The sequence below is a fragment of the Lutra lutra genome, chromosome X, assembly GCF_902655055.1.
Source record: "Lutra lutra chromosome X, mLutLut1.2, whole genome shotgun sequence".
Lineage (NCBI taxonomy): Eukaryota > Metazoa > Chordata > Mammalia > Carnivora > Mustelidae > Lutra > Lutra lutra.
This window is the reverse complement of record NC_062296.1, coordinates 51,121,144-51,139,249: the sequence shown is the minus strand read 5'-3', so window position 1 is coordinate 51,139,249 and position 18,106 is coordinate 51,121,144. Positions and strand designations below refer to the sequence as shown.

General features: G+C 38.3%; 1 protein-coding gene across 1 annotated transcript; it reads right to left on the bottom strand.

Moving 5' to 3' along the window:
- Positions 1 to 12,541: 12,541 nt before the first annotated feature.
- On the bottom strand, positions 12,542 to 15,006 carry LOC125092151 (sorting nexin-10). Its single transcript, XM_047716501.1, has one exon. The coding sequence runs from the start codon at positions 14,862 to 14,864 to the stop codon at positions 14,259 to 14,261; it is 606 nt and encodes a 201-aa protein (XP_047572457.1). The 5' UTR covers positions 14,865 to 15,006; the 3' UTR covers positions 12,542 to 14,258.
- Positions 15,007 to 18,106: the final 3,100 nt, after the last annotated feature.

Sequence of the window (18,106 nt, the reverse complement as noted above, 5' to 3'; positions counted from 1 at the left end):
CTAAGTCTTCGGTAATTCATCAGTTACAGTTCAGATTTCCTACCCTGCCACTGGCTCCCACAGAGATGTCTACTTATTAGTTTCTGTGCTGGTAGGTTGTGAGTCTCTGTTTCTACCTATCTAACACTCTGTCCAATTTTGTAGGCAGCAGTCTTCCCAGTGACCTCACTCCTCTGACAGTTCAAAGAAGAGTTGTTGATTTTTCAGTTTCTTCATGTTTTTATTTGCCAGGATGGTGTGGTGACTTCTTAGCTACTTATATACCGGATTGGAAACTAGAAATCCTATGTGTTAATTTAAAATATAAAATTCTAAAAAGAAAAAATTCTCTGCCACTCCCACAGTCCAATGATTCCTCATTGCCTTGTACAAATAATGGTAAGAGACATCACTGGGCTTTAGACAAGGGTTATAAACTTGCAATGATAGCCTGTATGCCCCAAATTTGTCATATGTTCTTGATCACTTTGGGGGTTGCTATTCAAGTACTGTAGGAACTTTGTCCACTCTTAACTGAACCAATGGTTACCAAAACTCAGTGCCTTCAGAACTATTTTAAAATAATTAAAGTTAATCCTGGTCTCCATCAACAGAATTTCTGATTTAGGAGGTCTAAGTTAAGCCCAAGGATTTCTTTGTTTGTCTTTGTATTTCTTTTGGGGGGATTTTTTTTTTTTTTTGCTTCTTAGCCATTCTGATGCACAGCAAGATTTGAAAATTGTTACTCTCTATCTCTCAGTCAGAAATCTAAAATTCAAATTCCAAGCCTTCAATATGCATTTCTTCAGTATGACCTGCAGGTGGTGCTGCTGTAGCATCTCAATATAACAGACCAACAACTAAAAGGGAAAACAGGTTTAGGGAGGAAATTAATATAAATTTAGGGCCCTAGATCCAAAAAGAATAAAAGATCTATTGTTTAGGTGACAGAACAATAAAGGTTAATTCACAGCAATGATATTACTAATATAATACCTTATATTACCCTCCAGTGGTTCTGAAATTACATTTTTAACCCTTCTAACTCTATCCGTACGTACCCAGCAGGTTCAGGTTTATAAATACCTAGGCTCCTTTTATAACACCATTGCCTTTAACCACTGGAGACTTGCCATAACCGGAAATCTTCTCATTTAGTCTTTTACCAAAAAAAAAAAAAAAAGCCAATGTCCATGGAAGAATTTGAAGATTTAATAAACCTCTACCATAGATTTTATACATGGATACTTGTGTCTGGACTCCAATATCAGAGTGTAAGTACATTCACTTTTCAAAGATGAGCATCCTGACTATAAGACCCCAAAACAAGGGGTACCTGGGTATCTCAGTCATTTGAGCATCTGACTCTTGATTTCAGCTCAGGTCATGATCTCAGAGTTGAGGGATCGAGCCCCACACTGGGTTTCATTCTCAGTACAGAGTCTGCTTGAGATTCTCTCCCTGTGTCCCTCCCCCACTCACTCTCTCTCTCTTTCTCTAAAAGTAAATAAATAAAATCTTAAAAAAAAAAGACCTGTAAATCAGTCGAAGTTCTGATAAGGACTATAATTTCCATTTCCTGTTCTGAAAACATTTCCCAAGTAGGTGACAATTTACTTGGCAAAGTGGGTTATCTGGTCACAAACCTGGTCCTAAGGTGATAATGTTGGCAGCACTTAGAGATGAAGTTCAGGGTCTCAGTTCCTCTAGGAAATGTTTGTAGGTCTCAGGATAGGTATGCCTAAGGTCAAACAGGCACATGGTCAGGGAGGGATGGTTTATATTATCTCTGAGCTTCAAGGGTATAGGTGCCATCAGAAGCAAATGCCCTTCAATAAAGCAGAGCTTCCCAACATGTGAGCTGCAACACAGATATTAATCCTCTCAACCTTAGGTGGCTGGACAGAGCCTGAGGCAACTGGAGCTTGGAGCAGCCAACTCTGACTATGAGTAGTCTCCATTTAACCCACTGCACTATACAAATGTTATCATTTTCTATGTGCACTTTGGCATGAGAACGATTGGGATTTTTTAAATAAATTCTGCCAGGACTAGGGCAGGCCTGAGCCAGGTTGGCAGCTTGGCCTACTAGACCCAATTCCCCAATATTCCCAAAGACCAAGTCTACAGTTTTTTAAGTGGGTACCACTATGCTCTCTACGGTTTCCTTGACAACCAGGATATCTCCTGACTCAATGTGAGGCTCAGATAAAATTAAGGTTGTACTTGAGCCTACCCCATTTTCCTGGCACTAGCAGCTAGAATGTTTTCCAGATATGGGTTCAGACCATGAAGCACAGTGTCCTCATGTGGCCTGCTCACTAAGATGTTATCAACTAAGAATATCTCTCTCTCCAACCTATATCCTCATGTAATGTCCCAGATATATTATGTATTAGTCTCTATATCAGTATGACCAAGAGATAAAGTCAAGTGACCAGCAGGATATTAATTCTAGTGTGTCCAAGAGTATGGCTGGTTCAGTGGTCTAGGCTAGTTTGTCTCAGATAAGACTCCTTCTTGAAAAGCATAGCCTCAAGGTAAGATTGTTCATATAAGTAGATAGGTCAGTAGAATGGAATGGAATAATGGCTTACTAACTTTTACCCATAGAAAAGTCAGAAAAGAGTGGTGTTGACATGTTCTATCAAGTCATGGATGTATTGTGTCTAGAAATATCATGGAATCTTTTCTGCGGGGGCTACCTATGTGTAAGGAACAAATTGTCTTTCCATAACAGTGATCCCTCCTTCTCCATAGGAGCTATGTTCCAAGACCCCTAATGGATACCTGAAACCATGAAATAGTACTGAACCTATATATACTATGTTTTTTCCCTGTACATACATACCTATGATAAAGTTTAATTTATAAATTAGGCATAATAAGAGATTAACAACAATAACTAATAATAAATGTAACAATTAAAACAATATACTGTTATAAAACTTATCTCAATGTGGTCTCTCCCTCTAAATATCATATTGTACTGTACTCATTCTGCTTGCGATGATGTGAATGATAAAATGACTATGTAATGAAATGAAATGAGGTGAATGACGTAGGCATTGTAACTAGTAGCATTAGGCTACTTGTGACCTTCTGGCCATAAGTGAGGAGGGTCATCTGCTTCCAGACCACTGTTGACTGCAGGTAATTGAAAATGCAGAGGAGAGGACTACTGTACCTATCTGCCTCTCAATTGTACCCCCTTAGGAGGTTAGTAGATTCATGATAAATGCCACTAGCCCAAAAGGTCCACAGAAGTCTACAGTAATAGAGACAAAGCCTGTTGTTGGAAGCCCAAAGGCATTAGCTTGAGTTCAGGGATCATTAGGACTGTGAACACAAAGTGAGTAGCTCTGCTCTGGCCTTTCCTCTTGGGGAGAATGTAACTTCCCTCCATCGTTCCAAATCTTCAGTAAAGTCCAATATGCACATTCTGCCTTTTGGTGGACTGCATTGAAAAAAGGGATAGGGCTTCAAAGGGGGTGTCCTGTACCCTGTCTTCCCACTCAATGAGGCCTCTGCAGAGCTATCAACATTAACCCAGAGGGAACTATAGTTTAGGATGTACAGGTGGTGACAGGTTGAAGCAAAGGGAAAGAGTAGCAAGGATAAACACGTGGAACAGAAAAGCAGTACTCACTGTACAACTCAATAGTAGACAGACAAACCTCCTTTCCCCCATCAAAATATACCAGAGGGTATGATTCTTGAGGGAACATGGATATTGAAATCTTTAAATAGTTCTTATTTTAAATGATGGCTTTATTGATATATAATTCACATACCATAAAAATTCACCAGTTTCAAGTTTACAATTCAGTGATTTTTAGTATATCAACAAAACTGTGCAACCAACACAACAATCAATTTTAAAATATTTTCATTCTTTACAAAAGAAACTCCATACTCATTGGTAATCATTCCCCATGATTCCACTAATTAACTTTGTCTTATCTCTATGGATTTTCCTTTTCTGGACAATTCATATAAGTACAGTCAAACAATATGCAGCCTTTGTGACTTGTTTCTTTCACTTAGCATAATGTTCTCAAGTTTCATGCATGTTGTACCATGTATCAGTACTTTATCCCTTTTTATGGCCAGGTAATATTTTGTTTTAAAGATATACCACTTTTGTTTAACCATTCATCTGTTGATGGACATTTGGGTTTTCTACACTATTTGGTTATTATGAATAATGGTGTTATAAATATTAGTGTACAAGTCTTTGTTTGGGCATATATTTCTATTTCTCTTAGGTTGATACCTAGGAGAGGAATTGTTAAGTTATATGGTAACTCTATATTTAACTTTTGGAGAAAATGCCAGACATTTTTTTTTTATTTTCTAAAGTTATTATTGTGTGTATCTAGTTCTTTTATGATCAAAAAAATAAAAAATTCTCAGTAGACAGTTGAAATCAGAAAAGCTTCTGTAATCATCATATACTAACTGACTCAGAAAATCACTCCAAGATCATCTTTCCACTTTCTTCACACTTTTCCTTTTGTCTGACCCCTAGTTTCTGTCTTACTGGTATTATAACTAAATGAAGGCCATTATGCCTAGAGCAAAGGCAGGGGTTGCAAAGTCCCTCAGGTTTGAAAGTATACTTGCTGAGCTCAAGGGACAATAGCAAGCAGGTCCATTTAGAGCTGGCTGGAGTAGAGCAAGTAAACAAGTTAGAGTGGTAGATGAAGTCAGAAAGGAAATAGTGTCAGTCAAGGAAGACCTCTCTGCTAAGGCAGTATTTGAGCAGATATCTGGAGGGAAAAATTCCAGACAAAGGGAACACCAGTACAAAGGCCCTATGGTAAGAGCATGTTTGGCTTGTTTGAGGAATAGCCAAGAAAGCTGAGGCATGGCTAGAGGACAGTAAGTGAAATTGAGAGTGATAGGTGAGGAAGGCAGAGAGGCATGGTGAGGGGCAGATATTGTAGAGACTTGAAGGCCATTGAGAAGGTATTTACCTTCAGAGAAATAGAGAGCAATGGGAGAGTTTTAAGGAAAGGGCATGATCTGACCTACCTTTTAGAAAAATCTTTCTGGCTGTTGTATAAGGGGAGGTTCCAGAGGTAACAACCCTGACTTTCTGAATCAACTGAAAGGAAACCTAAGCTTTACAAAGCCTGACACTCAGGGTATGTACAGCTACATCAGCCAGAGGTGTTTTGTTTTTTGCTAACTTAAATTCAATTACAGTGTCCCCTGTTTAACACCTTCCAGTATCTCCCCATCATACTCAGTAAATTCGTGTCCTTGCCTGATGATTTCTTTGTCCTTTTCACCTTCTACTGTCCCCCTTCTTCTCTCTGTTCCAGCCACATTGGGCTGCCTTCTTAGTTGTCCTCCCCCCACATTCATCAGGTTTATTCCTGTGCCTAGGCTTTTGCACTTGTTTCTTTTGCTGGAATGCTCTTTTCTAAGCTTTTTCAATAACTTGCTTCTTATTAGTATTCAGATCTTAGCCAAAATGTCACCTTTTCAGAGAAGCTTCCCTGACCTCTCACTATAAAGTAGCCCCCACAGTACCCAACTTTCTTCCTTCTCAGAATTTATCTATCTTTGTAATTATATCTACCATTTACTTACTATCTAAATTCATCACTAAAATGTGAGCTCCATAAAGATAGGGACTTTATTTTATTCAGTGTTGTATTCCCAAGAACCTAGGACAGTATTGACACACAGTAAGCAATTAATAAATGCTTGCTGAACAGATGAATGTAAGAAAATCAAGCCTTCCTCCTCTTAATTTCTCCACCACTGTAGAGATAAACTAGATTTCTTGAAAGAAAAGGTACAAAAAGTAAAGGAGGCTAAAAATAAAGAAAGAAAATGCAAAAGGTATACCAGAGCTTTACAATAAAGCATGGGTCAGTAAAAGAGTTAGTGAGGCTGCATCTACCTGAAACCAACAGGTAACATCATACTTAACGGTGAAAGACTGAAATCTTCCTGTTAATGCCAAGAACAAGACACAAATGTCCACTCTTGACAATTCTTTTCAATACTGTACTGTAAGTTCTAGGGAAATAAGGAAAGAAAACTGAATAAAAGACATGCAGATTGGAAAAGAAGTAAAACTACCTCTACTTGCAGATGACATGACCTTGCATATAGAAAATCCTAAAGAATCCACTAAAGAACTATCAGACCAATAAACAAGTTGAACAAGGTTGTAGGAAGCTTCCAGGGCAAGAAGGGCTGGTAAATGGGGTTTCCTGCCCCTCCCAAAACTGATGGAGTAACCTATACACGTCTTCGGGTACCATTTTCATGGAATGAAACAGTCTAGACAGACAAAAACTCTTTCTGCCTTCCTGCAAGTTTCTCCCCTGCTCCATTTCCATCACCCTTTTGTGAAAAGGTTGAAGGATTATATTCTCATATCCTGTGTTCCCTGTTAGCTGTGCCAGTCAAGCTAATCTGTAGTCAGAGAATAGTTATCTCAGGATAAGGAATCGGGACTCTTTAATGTATCTTTTCCTAAGCTTTTGTATTTTTTCTCCCTCTCTCCAGTTTGTTTTTCACTTGGTTTCCTAGCAAATTTCCTTTTGAGAAATTCCAATATTGTCTCATCTGAACCGAAGGAAATAGGATTTGTCTACATCTCAGCTGCTGCAAGACTAGCTTGGGAGGTCAGAGGTCCCTTGAGGCCAGGTGTGGGGGTGGCTGAAGCCAGCACAGCTGGAGATGCAGGGAAGGGTTGGAGCTGTGCAAATTTGTGGGTTTGGGGTTGTTGTTTTTTTTTTTTTGGATGATGGCTTAAGATACTGAAATGATAGTGTTTTGGCTAAGGATCGAGTGCATCTCACTAGGGAAGAATGTGGTTGCCTGGAGACTTGCCGATCTGATCAAGATGACTTTAACTGGAAATGGGGGTGGGGTGCAAAATGTGTCCATGTCAGACCATAAGGCCAGATACTATAGACAACAGCAGGCATGTCAGCGACAGAAAAATAATAGTGAGAGACACCCAGTGATTTGTAGAAGAAAATGACTGGGAAGGAAATTGGGAATGGTGTTCCAGTTTCAACTGTCAATGTGCCAATGTGAAAAGTGAGAGCAGAAAACAAAGCAAATTGGGATCTGTAATACAAAGAAGTAAAAATAAATCAAAGATATAACTAAGACTTAGAAGAAAGGGATTTGCAACTGAAATATACTCACGGGCACTTCTAAAGACACAAATCTGATAGGAGGATTCAGGTTACCCACCAGTAGGAAAAGCCCTTTGCCGTGCTCTGACTTTGTGGCATCCTAAGGCTCAGGTTAAGAACAGAGAATCAGGGGAGGAAGTACTAAGGAAAATCCAAGAATTGTGGAAATTCACCATTTGTTCATTTATTCAGTGCCCTGCACTCATGGTAGGACAGTGAACAAGTCAGACAAAATTCCTGTTCTCATGGAGCTAGTACTGAGGGTAAATAGACAATAAACACATAAGCAAGTAAATTAACATATAAAAGATAATTTCAGATAGTGAAAAGTTCACAGGAAAAATAAAACTGATAGACAGTGAAAGACAGAGAGGAACTATTATAGTTTGGGTGGTCTTGCATGGCATATCTGTAGAGGTGACTTTTTAACTGAAAAAAAAAGATAAAAAATGGGGATGGACTATGCTAACATCTGAGGGAAGAGCATGCAAGCAGAGGAAACAACAAAAGCAGGACTTGCAGCAGGAACAAGTTGGACCTGTTGAAGAAAATGGAAGATGGCCATTATCCCAGTTTTAGTTCTCCCAGATGCAGACCCCAGGACAAGGATTTGAGTGCTGGTAGTTTATTGGGAGATGTGGGGAATACCAGTAGGTCCACAGGAAAATGACACAGGGAAAGAAAGGTAGCTGGTAAAGGGTATGTTAATAAGCCAGCTACACAGTGGATAACAGTCCTAATATCTCAGGGAAATGCTTGGAAATGGACAAAACATGCCTCAAAATTACCCCACTCAAAGAGTAAGAGAGTTGAAGTACTTATGCTCCAACTCTCAGAGTTACTGGTTTGATCACTGTTCTCCATGAGCAGAGTGACCTTCCAAGCCTCCAGAAAAAGCAGCCAGGCACAACGATACAGACATTGGTCAGTAGAAAGTAAAAGTGCACTGAAATGGCAGATCTGAGAGAGATGAGAAATCATTGACAGTGTCTGCTATACCTAGTGAGCCTGGGGGGCAGTCAGAAAAAAAGCCAGCTGGAGAGTCTACCAGGGGCCCAATCATCTAAGACCAAGGCTAGTTGCAACCTAGAGGCTGACAAAGGAGTGTGATTTGGTCTCAACAATGTTTTTGTTTATTTTGATTTTGTTTTTATTTGCCAATAATTAAAAATCAGATCTCACATCTAGGCCTGGATTTCCAGTTCTCTCGGGGGACAAAATGTAAAGATCTGATAACAATGAGTCCTCATTTGGCAAAGTGACAATCTGTTGGAACTGAGTAGCAGATACCCATTTACAGAAGGGCCATGTGCTATCCACTTAAATAGTCCTCTTCAAGTTGTGGATCAGTGTCTAGGCATTGTAGGACATGAGAAAGAGTTAGGGTTTCATCCTAGGAGTATGAGCCAGTTTTAAGCTGGGGATTGATACAATCAATTCTGTGTGCAGAAAGAGTCAAGAGTATAAGCAGGTAAACAACCAAGGAGGCTGTGGGAATAGCCTGAGCAGGAGATAGTGGGGACTTAGAATTGAGTTACAGTAGAGAAGAAAAGCAATGAAAGAATTCTGTATATAATTTGGGCTGGATTTGAAAGAATGTGCTGATGTAAAGAAAAGGAAGCAGTTAGGATTACACCCACATTTCTGGCTTTAGTGTATATGTGTATGGTACTACAACTCACTGAGATTGGGAAGACTGAGAGGAACTGGTTTGAAGGGAAAACCAGAAGTTCTATTTTGAACATATTATATTTGAGATGCCTATTAGATATCCAAATGAAAATGTGAAACAGGATATGTGAGGTATCTCTTAGATATGAGGGGTGAGGTCAGGGAGACAAATTTGGGAGTTATCAGAATATAGAAATAGGAATACACCTTTCATTTCTGGCAACATTGTGTATTAGATATACTGACAATAACTTCCTCCTACAAAAAAAATAGAAATACTGGATAAAAGTTAATAAATATTCTTTTAAATACATTGCTGAGCTCAAAAGGAACCAAATGAAATCCCCAAGAACCAAAAATAGGAGCCAAGCTTAAAAGAAGAGCCCTGGGTTAATGCTGTTTATGAATACTAGCAACTATGAATTACTAGCCAAGCAAAGATTGAAGAATTTGGGGTTTGTTTATTTTGGACCCTTTTTGGTTGAAGGAGAGGTGCCCACCAAGCATCACATTATCCCTTTTTAAAAAGGCCCTATGCAGTTTTGTCTTTGGATTTACTTTTAGTGTCATCTAAATTTTAAGCAATTACATAACCAATTTTAAGGTAAACTATCAACAAAATTAAAACAACAAATAATTTAATGTTAAAATACCAATAGCCTCTCATGACTTGTTTTTTTCCATATCCAAACCTGGAGCACATTCATTTTTCTATTTTCCAATCCAATTTTTAAGGTAAATTTTTATTGAAGTTTAATATGAACATGAAAGCACATGTATCTCAGTGTTTGGCTTGATGAATTTTCTTAAAGAGGGCACATCCTATAACCAGCACCCAGATCAAGAAACAGAACATTACTCCAGAACTTTTCCCACCTTAGATCTTGTTCCTGGTCACTATCTCCCAAAGGTAATGCTATCCTAACTTCTAACAGCATAGATTAATTTTATCTGTTTTAAAACTTTTTATAGGATGGAATCATATATTATGTATTCTTTCATGCCTGGCCTCTTTCACCCAATATTGCATTTGTGAGAGTCATCCATCCATGTTGTAGTGTGCAGCAATAATCCACTCATTCTCCATTGCTGTATAGTATCCCATAGTGTGGATATATAATTTATCAATTCAACTATTGGTGGACATTTGAGTTGTAAACATTGCCTCTTGTCTTATACATGTCTATTGATGGACATATATATGTAATTTCTATTGGGCATATACCTAGAAGTGGAAATGTTAAGTGATAAGATATGCATATATTGAGCTTTAGTATATCCAGTCAGTTTTCCAAAGTGTTGTACATTTTGTACAAATTTACCCTCCCGCTAGAAGAATCTAAGAGTTATAATTGCCCTACTTAATTTAGAATTGTCGGCACTTAATTTTATTATTCTTTTGCATTTTGCCATTCTAGTAGGTATGAATAAGTATCATATTGTGGTTTTTAATTCACATTTCCCTGATGACTAATAAAGTTAAGCACATTTTCATCTGTTTACCGGCCATTCAAATATTTTCATTTTTCTTTTAGATTACTTTCCATTTACTTATTAATGTGAAAGATAGATAAAACAGATAGATAGATGATAGATACAAAATCTTTTGTTGGATGTATGTAACACTTTTAATAAATAGAGGTTCTTAATTTTAAATATAACACAATAAAACAATACTTTTTCTTATGTTTAGCACTCTCAGGTCCTTATTATGGCATCTTTGCTTATCTTACCAATTTTCCCACTGACCTACTAGTATTTCCTACATCTCCCAATAAACTAACTGCACTCAAATTCTTGTCTCAGAGTCTGTATCCGAGAGAACTGAAACTGAGATAATGGCCATCTTCCATTTTCTCCAACAAGGCAATCTTGTTCATTATATATTTTAGATATTAACCCCTTATCAAATATATCATTTGCAAATATCTTCTTCCATTCAGTAGGTTGACTTTTTGTTTTATTGATGGTTTCCTTTGCTGTGAAAAGCCTTTTTTATTTTGATGTAGTCCCAATAGTTTGTTTTTGTTTTTGTTTTCCTTGCCTTAGGAGACACATCTAGAAAAATGTTGCTACAGTGGATGTCAGAAAAATTACTGCCTTTGCTCTCTCCTAGGATTTTTATGGTTTCAGGTCTCACATTTAGGTCTTTAATCTATTTTGAGTTTACTTTTGTGTATAGTGTAAGAAAGAGGTCCGGTTTCATTCTTTTGCATGTGGCTGTCTAGTTTTCCTAATGCCATTTGTTGAAGAGACTATCTCTTCCATTACATTTCTTGTGTGATGCTATTTTTATCTGCTGGTTTTAGTTGGTGCTGTTGGAGCTTCCACTGGCTTCTGCTGGTAATGCTGAGTAGGCAGAAGGAGTTTCCCCAGGGCATCGCTTACGGGTGAAGAGTATCTCCTGTGCTATGCCACTTGTAGTGGAATCCGCCTTGCTCAGACCACCCAGCTACTTTGGTGAGGGCTGGGAGTACCAGGCCTGATGATGGTACTTCTTCTGGCCCATTATTGTCTACTGATTTTCCCTGTTGATGCTGTCAGTTTCATCTGGAGTTGTCATCAGGATTCCTATTCCATCTGGGGAAAGAGTGACTCTACCTAGGCCTCCTTTTCTTGCTAGGTAGGGAATCAGTAGACATTAGGCATAGGTAGCCTTCTTCTTTTGGGTTCAATCATAATATGTCCTGTCAAAATTTCCTCCAATCCTGGGGTCTTTTTCCACCTTTCAGAATTCTTTTGATTGCCCCTTGCATTATTTCCTGGGTTTATCTTATCATTGAGTCTGTATCATCTTATTCAGGAGAAATAAGTCTAGACCATCTTAGGCCCCTCTCCCATTTGTTTTCTTCTAATCTTTTCTATTTTTTTTTGTTGAGATTCCCTATTCATTCAATTATTACAGCCATTTTTTTTTCTTTTCTGTTTTCAAAAACAAAACAAAACAAAAAACAAAACCCATAACCCCAACACCTTTAAACTCCTTATTTACCAATTCCAAAATATGACTTAACTTGTGTTGGTTTATATTGTCTTCTGTTTCTCTTGACATTGGGTCATATTTTATTTTCTTCACATGTTGATTAATTTTTATTTTATCTTTGACCTTATGGATTATAAAGTGTAGAGGCTGTAGATTTTGTTTTATCCTCTAAGGAGTGATTTTTGTTCTAGTGGACAAATAAATCACTGGTTGATAATATTGAACTTTTGGGGGCATGGTTTTATGCTTTTTTAGGGTGTATCTGTTTCAATTTTACCTTTTTTCTTAGGGTAAGTCACTTATCTTTGGATATAGTCTCCACTTCGAAGTCAATTGTCTTCTGGGATTTCAGTGAAAACTTTGGGGTATTTACCTCTCTTACTTGGCAGTACTTAAACTGTAAACTCTGTCTTCCCTGCAGTGGGCAGCATCTAAAATCTCTGGTCAGGATTTTTAAACTTCTAGCTGTTGTTTTTTGCCAGGTCCTTGGAGTACCCCTAATTATGTGAAGTTCAGGGTTGATCAAGGATTTTAGGAGCTCCCTCCATAGTTCCCTTTTTACCAGACTTCCCTTTGCAATTTGGTGCTCTGGCAAGTACAAACTCTGTTTTCTGGCACTTCAAGGAAAAATGATAGGACTTCCCACTTGAATTCAAGCCATTCTGTGGCACAAGAACTGAGGATTGGTCTCAGGGGATAGGACATATAATTTTGGATCTCAACCTATGAGACTCTCTTTTTTTTTTTTTTCACGTTTAATGTGAAAATGATGATCTTGTGAAGTTTACATACCACAGTATTAGGCATACTTAATATCAATTTTGATGGCTATGTTACATCATCTAAAAATAATATGACAATCGGTGGCACATTACATGCTTTCAAAAACTGCTGTAAAACAGAAATAACGTGAATTCAAATACATACTGCCCAGCAAGCTAGGGATTGCTCTTAAATGACTGGATGGCAAACTTTACATGTTAGCAAGAGAAAAAGAAATTGCTAACTCTTTTTTTCCCCTGTACTGAAACAATGAGTCTTAGATGATAAAGTAACAAGATCCAGGATACACTAAATCAAAATATTTACAAAAGCTCAATAATGCTCTGGACCAAACAAAAAGAAGACGGAAAAAGTAAGATCATTCTTATTCTAAATTGAATTTTTTTCTGTTCTTAGTTATGAGTGTTTCAAAGACTTTTTAATAATATGGTAACTTTTAAACTCCCAGTTAAAATAAAATGAGGTGAGGTAACATTTAATTAAAGCAACAAGTTATTCCAGTTACGTAAAAATATCTTCCCAGTGGTTTCAGAGATATTTCGTACCATTCAACGAAGAAGAAACTTGGATAATTATCTCAAGAAAATGCTGTCTCATCTGAAATTTGAAGTTCGGTGTAGTTTATCTAAGACCTTTTATCTTTGGGCCACTAAAAAAGAAGATATTTTATTAAATGACCAATCCTCAGGCAGATGCCTTAAAAGAAAGGGCTTTTTAAAAATGAAGAATTCTTAAATTAGCAAGTTGACATTCTTTTCGAAATTATGGGAATATTTATTGATAAACTTACTAATTTTTAGATGATCCCACTTATAACTTAAAAATAAGTGACAAGTGACCACCACTGACACTGGAAGTTATCTAGTGATAAGAAATTGCACATTTAGTCAGAAAATAGTTAACCCGTAAATTCTAATCACACAACAATAATGAAAACTATTTATTTCCAGAAACCATGTGTGAATCTGGACCATGAAAATGTATTTCTGCGTCTCTAGATTGCAAATATAAGCAACATGACTAGCGCTACTTCTGTTTTTGTATAAGACATCAACATTATTTTAACATGTCTCTACTCATAAGATGCACCTTCCATCTAAGTGTGACATAAAGTACTGGAACGGTGAGATGTCTTAGAATATTTCAAACATCCAAAAGCAAAGTGTCTTTCCCAGGTCAGGGAAGGTGCCCACAAGATGTCAGCCACATGTCTGAGAGAGGCGGCCTGGTCTATGCTGTCAGGCTTCATAGCAGTTAAGATCATACAGGCTGTGTTTCTTCGAACACTGTCCCACTGATACTTCAAGGAATGTACTATCTGAATTTTTAAATGCAGGCTACCTATATACCTGTCTTTTAAAATTGAGTAAAACCAAGTAGGTTTTTCTAAACGTAGCTATCATTTCGTTCCAGGGCAGGATCTTGTTTTTAACCCACAATGTTTGCCTCTAAGGGGGACTTGCATTCATAGGCCTTTTCACTTTTTACAAAAGCTTAGCCTAAATGAGACAACATAAAAATGCCACTAATAAACAACCTGACGTCTTCAAGAATTTAAATGCCTAATGTCATGACAGTGAGCTTTAGGTAAGGATATATTATTAGCAAGCTTTCTTCTCCATGAATGGACCCCATTTGCTCTTCTAAGATGGTAACATTGGAATTATTTTTCAGGATTCCTGCGGAGCGGTGCTCATTTTACATCCGTGTGAACTGCTGTCATCACTACTGTGTCCAAACCCAGAGGATGAACTTTCCGAATCGTAATCTATATCGTTCTCTTTTTTTCCTTCTTCGTCTTCTTCGGGGAAACGTCTGTTCATCAAGGCAAACTTGTGAATGGCATCTTCTACGGAGTACTTAGTCTGCCCGGAAACGCAAGCCTCTATGTCTTCTGAACTCAGATGGCTCTGCAGGAAGAGGTGGAGGCAGCTGTCGGAGAGCAGGAGTGCATTCTGCAGGACCTTTCTGAGGAAATCTTCCAAACCCTGACGACGCTGATCTACATGCTGGCGATTATTCATGTTGAAAAACAGGTTTTTAGATGGAAGTTCTGGTAGTTGTACCAGCAATGCATTACTTTGGAGTCTCTGCCTCAGCCACACAAATTCTCGGTATCTTCTTCGCACACAGGATGTTTTCATGGTAAAACACATGCTATTGGTATGAATACATATCTCATAGTCAATATAGGAATGCCAAAAGTCCTCTTTCTGGATCCGAGGATCTCGAACCCAGACGCTTACAAACTCCTCTTTCTGTTGTTCTGGAAACATCTTCAGCACAGGACACAATCAATGGACGGCTCCTCCCGGCAGGGCCAAGCCGGCAGGCTGGCAGGCGGCGGAGTTTGCTGACTCAAAGGCACGGCGGCAGCGGCGGCGAGCGCCCAGGAGCGCACCCGAGCGCAGCCCCGCGCGCCCCAGAGACTCTCTTTTTTTTAAGAGTAAGATCTCTTCCAGTTTCTGCCTGGTTTTGTTCACTCAATCTATAATGCATTCAAGTAGTTGGTCATTTTTCAAATCATGGTTTAAAAAAGATTAGTCTTGAGTTTATTGTTGTTATCTGTGGGAAGGCTAATCTGATAAAACCTACTCTGCTATTACTGGAGCCCAAACTCTCCTTGCACTCTCTTTTAACTCAGAGCCTCATTATCTCTGATCTAGGTTATTGTAATAGATGCCACACTGGCTCCATGCCTCCAGTTGCTCTTGTAATTCATGCTGTGCATTCAACTGTCAGAATGATTTTTGAACATACAAATCTGATCCTTCTGATTACAATTCTTAAGTGCCCTCGCCCCTTCAATATACAAAATAAAGTCAAAATTCCTTGGCATGACCAGGTTCATGCCTATCTCTTCAGCTTCATATTTGGATGGCTGCTCATCTACCGTGATATCTATGCTCTAACCATACTGAATTACTTGCAGTTTTTCTATTATATCTTGCTATTTCATTCTAGGGTTTTTGAACCTCGCCTTCTCCCTGATATTAAAACAAACAAAAAAAAATGGAAGAAAATATATTGTGATAATAATGATAACAGACAACATTTATTGAGGGCTTTCTATGTGCCAGGTGCCACACTAGCAGTTTTTATGGTATTGTTTAGTTTTTGCAACAACCTTATGAAGTACATATTTTTGGTATCCTCATTTTGCAAATGATAAAACTGGCTCAGAGATGGTACACAGTAGAGCAGGATTATTCTAGAATCAGACTCTCCTCTACTGTCTCCCACTCAAGCAAAGTATAGGACTTAGAAATGAAAGAACTAAAATCGCCCTTGAGAGTTAAACTGTTGAATTAACATAAGATGAATATTAACAGAGATGTGCTGTAACATCTTAATAAGACAGAATGGCTCCCTTGTCAGCAAGGCTTGACTGTAACCTGATGGAAGTCATTGGCATATCCAAAGAAATAATGTGTCAGACAGAAGGGCAGCTGGTCAACTATGAATGCATACATAGAAAAAGCCACAGAGACAAACGTGAGCAGTTCCCTCCACACACTTTCCAAAGCATGTAGTATTTCAGCCCAAAGACCTAAACCTGATAACCAGCATACTTATTGTGGTGAGAGAGATATCCATGTTTCTTGGCCAAATATTTTTATATATTTAAATCATATAACTGATTTTCTTCACTTTATTCCATGCTCATTAGATAAGCTTCCTGTTATAATTTCGACTTCTACTTGTCCTTGCCTACAGGTTAGAAAATGCACAGGTAAATTTACGTGTATGTTTTGCAACTGTGAGGGGAACTGGACTAAGAGAACATGCTGAGGATGGTGTCATGGCTAGGATGGCAGAGAAAAAGACAGACATATCCTGGATCTGCTATTACAGAGTCACTGAATCAAGCAGCCTGGAACCATCTCTTCACTAGAGTTCTTGTGGGTGAGCAAGTACACATTCTTTATTGTTTACATCAATTGACTTGACATTTTCTGTTATATGCTGCCAAAAGCAACCCAACTTATGGAATGAGGCAAATGCCAATCTTTAATGAATGTGGGAAGAGGGGAAATTACAGGGATATTGGCAGATGATAGAAGTGAGTTGGAGGAAGGGCAGTATTATTCATGGCATAAGCAGGGATTTTTTAACTCCAGGATTGAAAACAATGGCTCATATGGGAAAATAGAGAGCAAGAAGGACACCCACCTCACATTCCTAATGTATGTCCCATAAAAGAAAAGCCACCCATAGAAAAACTGGTGTGGTAAGGGACCCTCTAGATTGTAGTTAGGGCAGGAGATTGATGGAATGTTTGAAGAAGAAGGTGAGTGAATTTGGCTAATCAAAGGTGTGAGTTCCAGAGGGTACAGTAGAAAGGTGTAGGCTAGATGAAAAGAGGGGAAACATTCAAGATCTTATTGGTTAAGAGGAAGTATGGAGTAATTCAGGGAAAACATCCTGGTGATAATGATGTGCTGGGTATTACCTATTTCCCATCAGTTTGATTCCATATTCTTCTTCTGTAAATGGTTACTCAAAGGCGCCTGGGTGGCTCAGTGGGTTAAGCCACTGCCTTCGGCTCAGGTCATGATCTCAGGGTCCTGGGATCGAGTCCCACATCGGGCTCTCTGCTCAGCAGGGAGCCTGCTTCCCTTCCTCTCTCTCTGCCTGCCTCTCTGCCTACCTGTGATCTCTGTCTGTCAAATAAATAAATAAAATCTTTAAAAAAAAAATAAATGGTTACTCAATTGTCTTTGCCCACTGGCTTTGGCTTATGGAAAACATTGATTGAAATTGGAGCATGGAAGGAAGTCTAAACAAGGATGTTCTCTCCTCTCTTTTCTTTAAAGAGCATTTTCTGGCAGTGGCTGAATCTTTCTCCATGTTTCAGCTCCCCATCAGGTATTTCCATCACAGTCCCAGATTCCACCAGCTGGCCTTGGCTTCACCTAATCATGGTTCCCAAGCAAAAGAGATGGTAGAGGCTTCCTGCCATGGCTAAACTCTCAGCTGTTTCATAATGTGTTGCCAATTCCCCATATTAAATATCTTCTCCCATTCTATAGGTTGCCTTTTAGTTTTGTTGATTGTTTCCTTTACTGTGCAGAAATATTTTATTTTGATAAGCCCCAAAAGTTTATTTTTGCTTTTGTTTCCCTTGCCTCAGGAAACGTATCTCCAAAGGAGTTCCTACAATCAATGTCAAAGAGGTTACCGCCTTTATGATTTTTTTGGTTTCATGTCTCACATTTAGGTCTTTATCATGTTGAATTTATTTTTACATATTGCATAAGAAAGTGGCCCCAGTTTCATTCTTTTCCATGTTGTTGTCCTGTTTTCCCAACACCATTTCCTGAAGAGAATGTCTTTTTCCCATTGGATATTCATCCCTGCTTTGTCAAAAACTAGTTGACCATAATTGTGAGTTTTCTCTTCTGTTTCTCTTACTGTACAATACAGTAAGTTTCACTGATCTGTCTCTTTTTGTGCCAATACCATACTGTTTTCATCACTACAGGTTTGTAATATAACTTCACATCCAGAATTGTGA

What these genes read in the sequence shown, in the direction of transcription:
- LOC125092151 (XM_047716501.1), bottom strand. Translation starts at nt 14,864, where the DNA reads ATGTTTCCAGAACAACAGAAAGAGGAGTTTGTAAGCGTCTGGGTTCGA.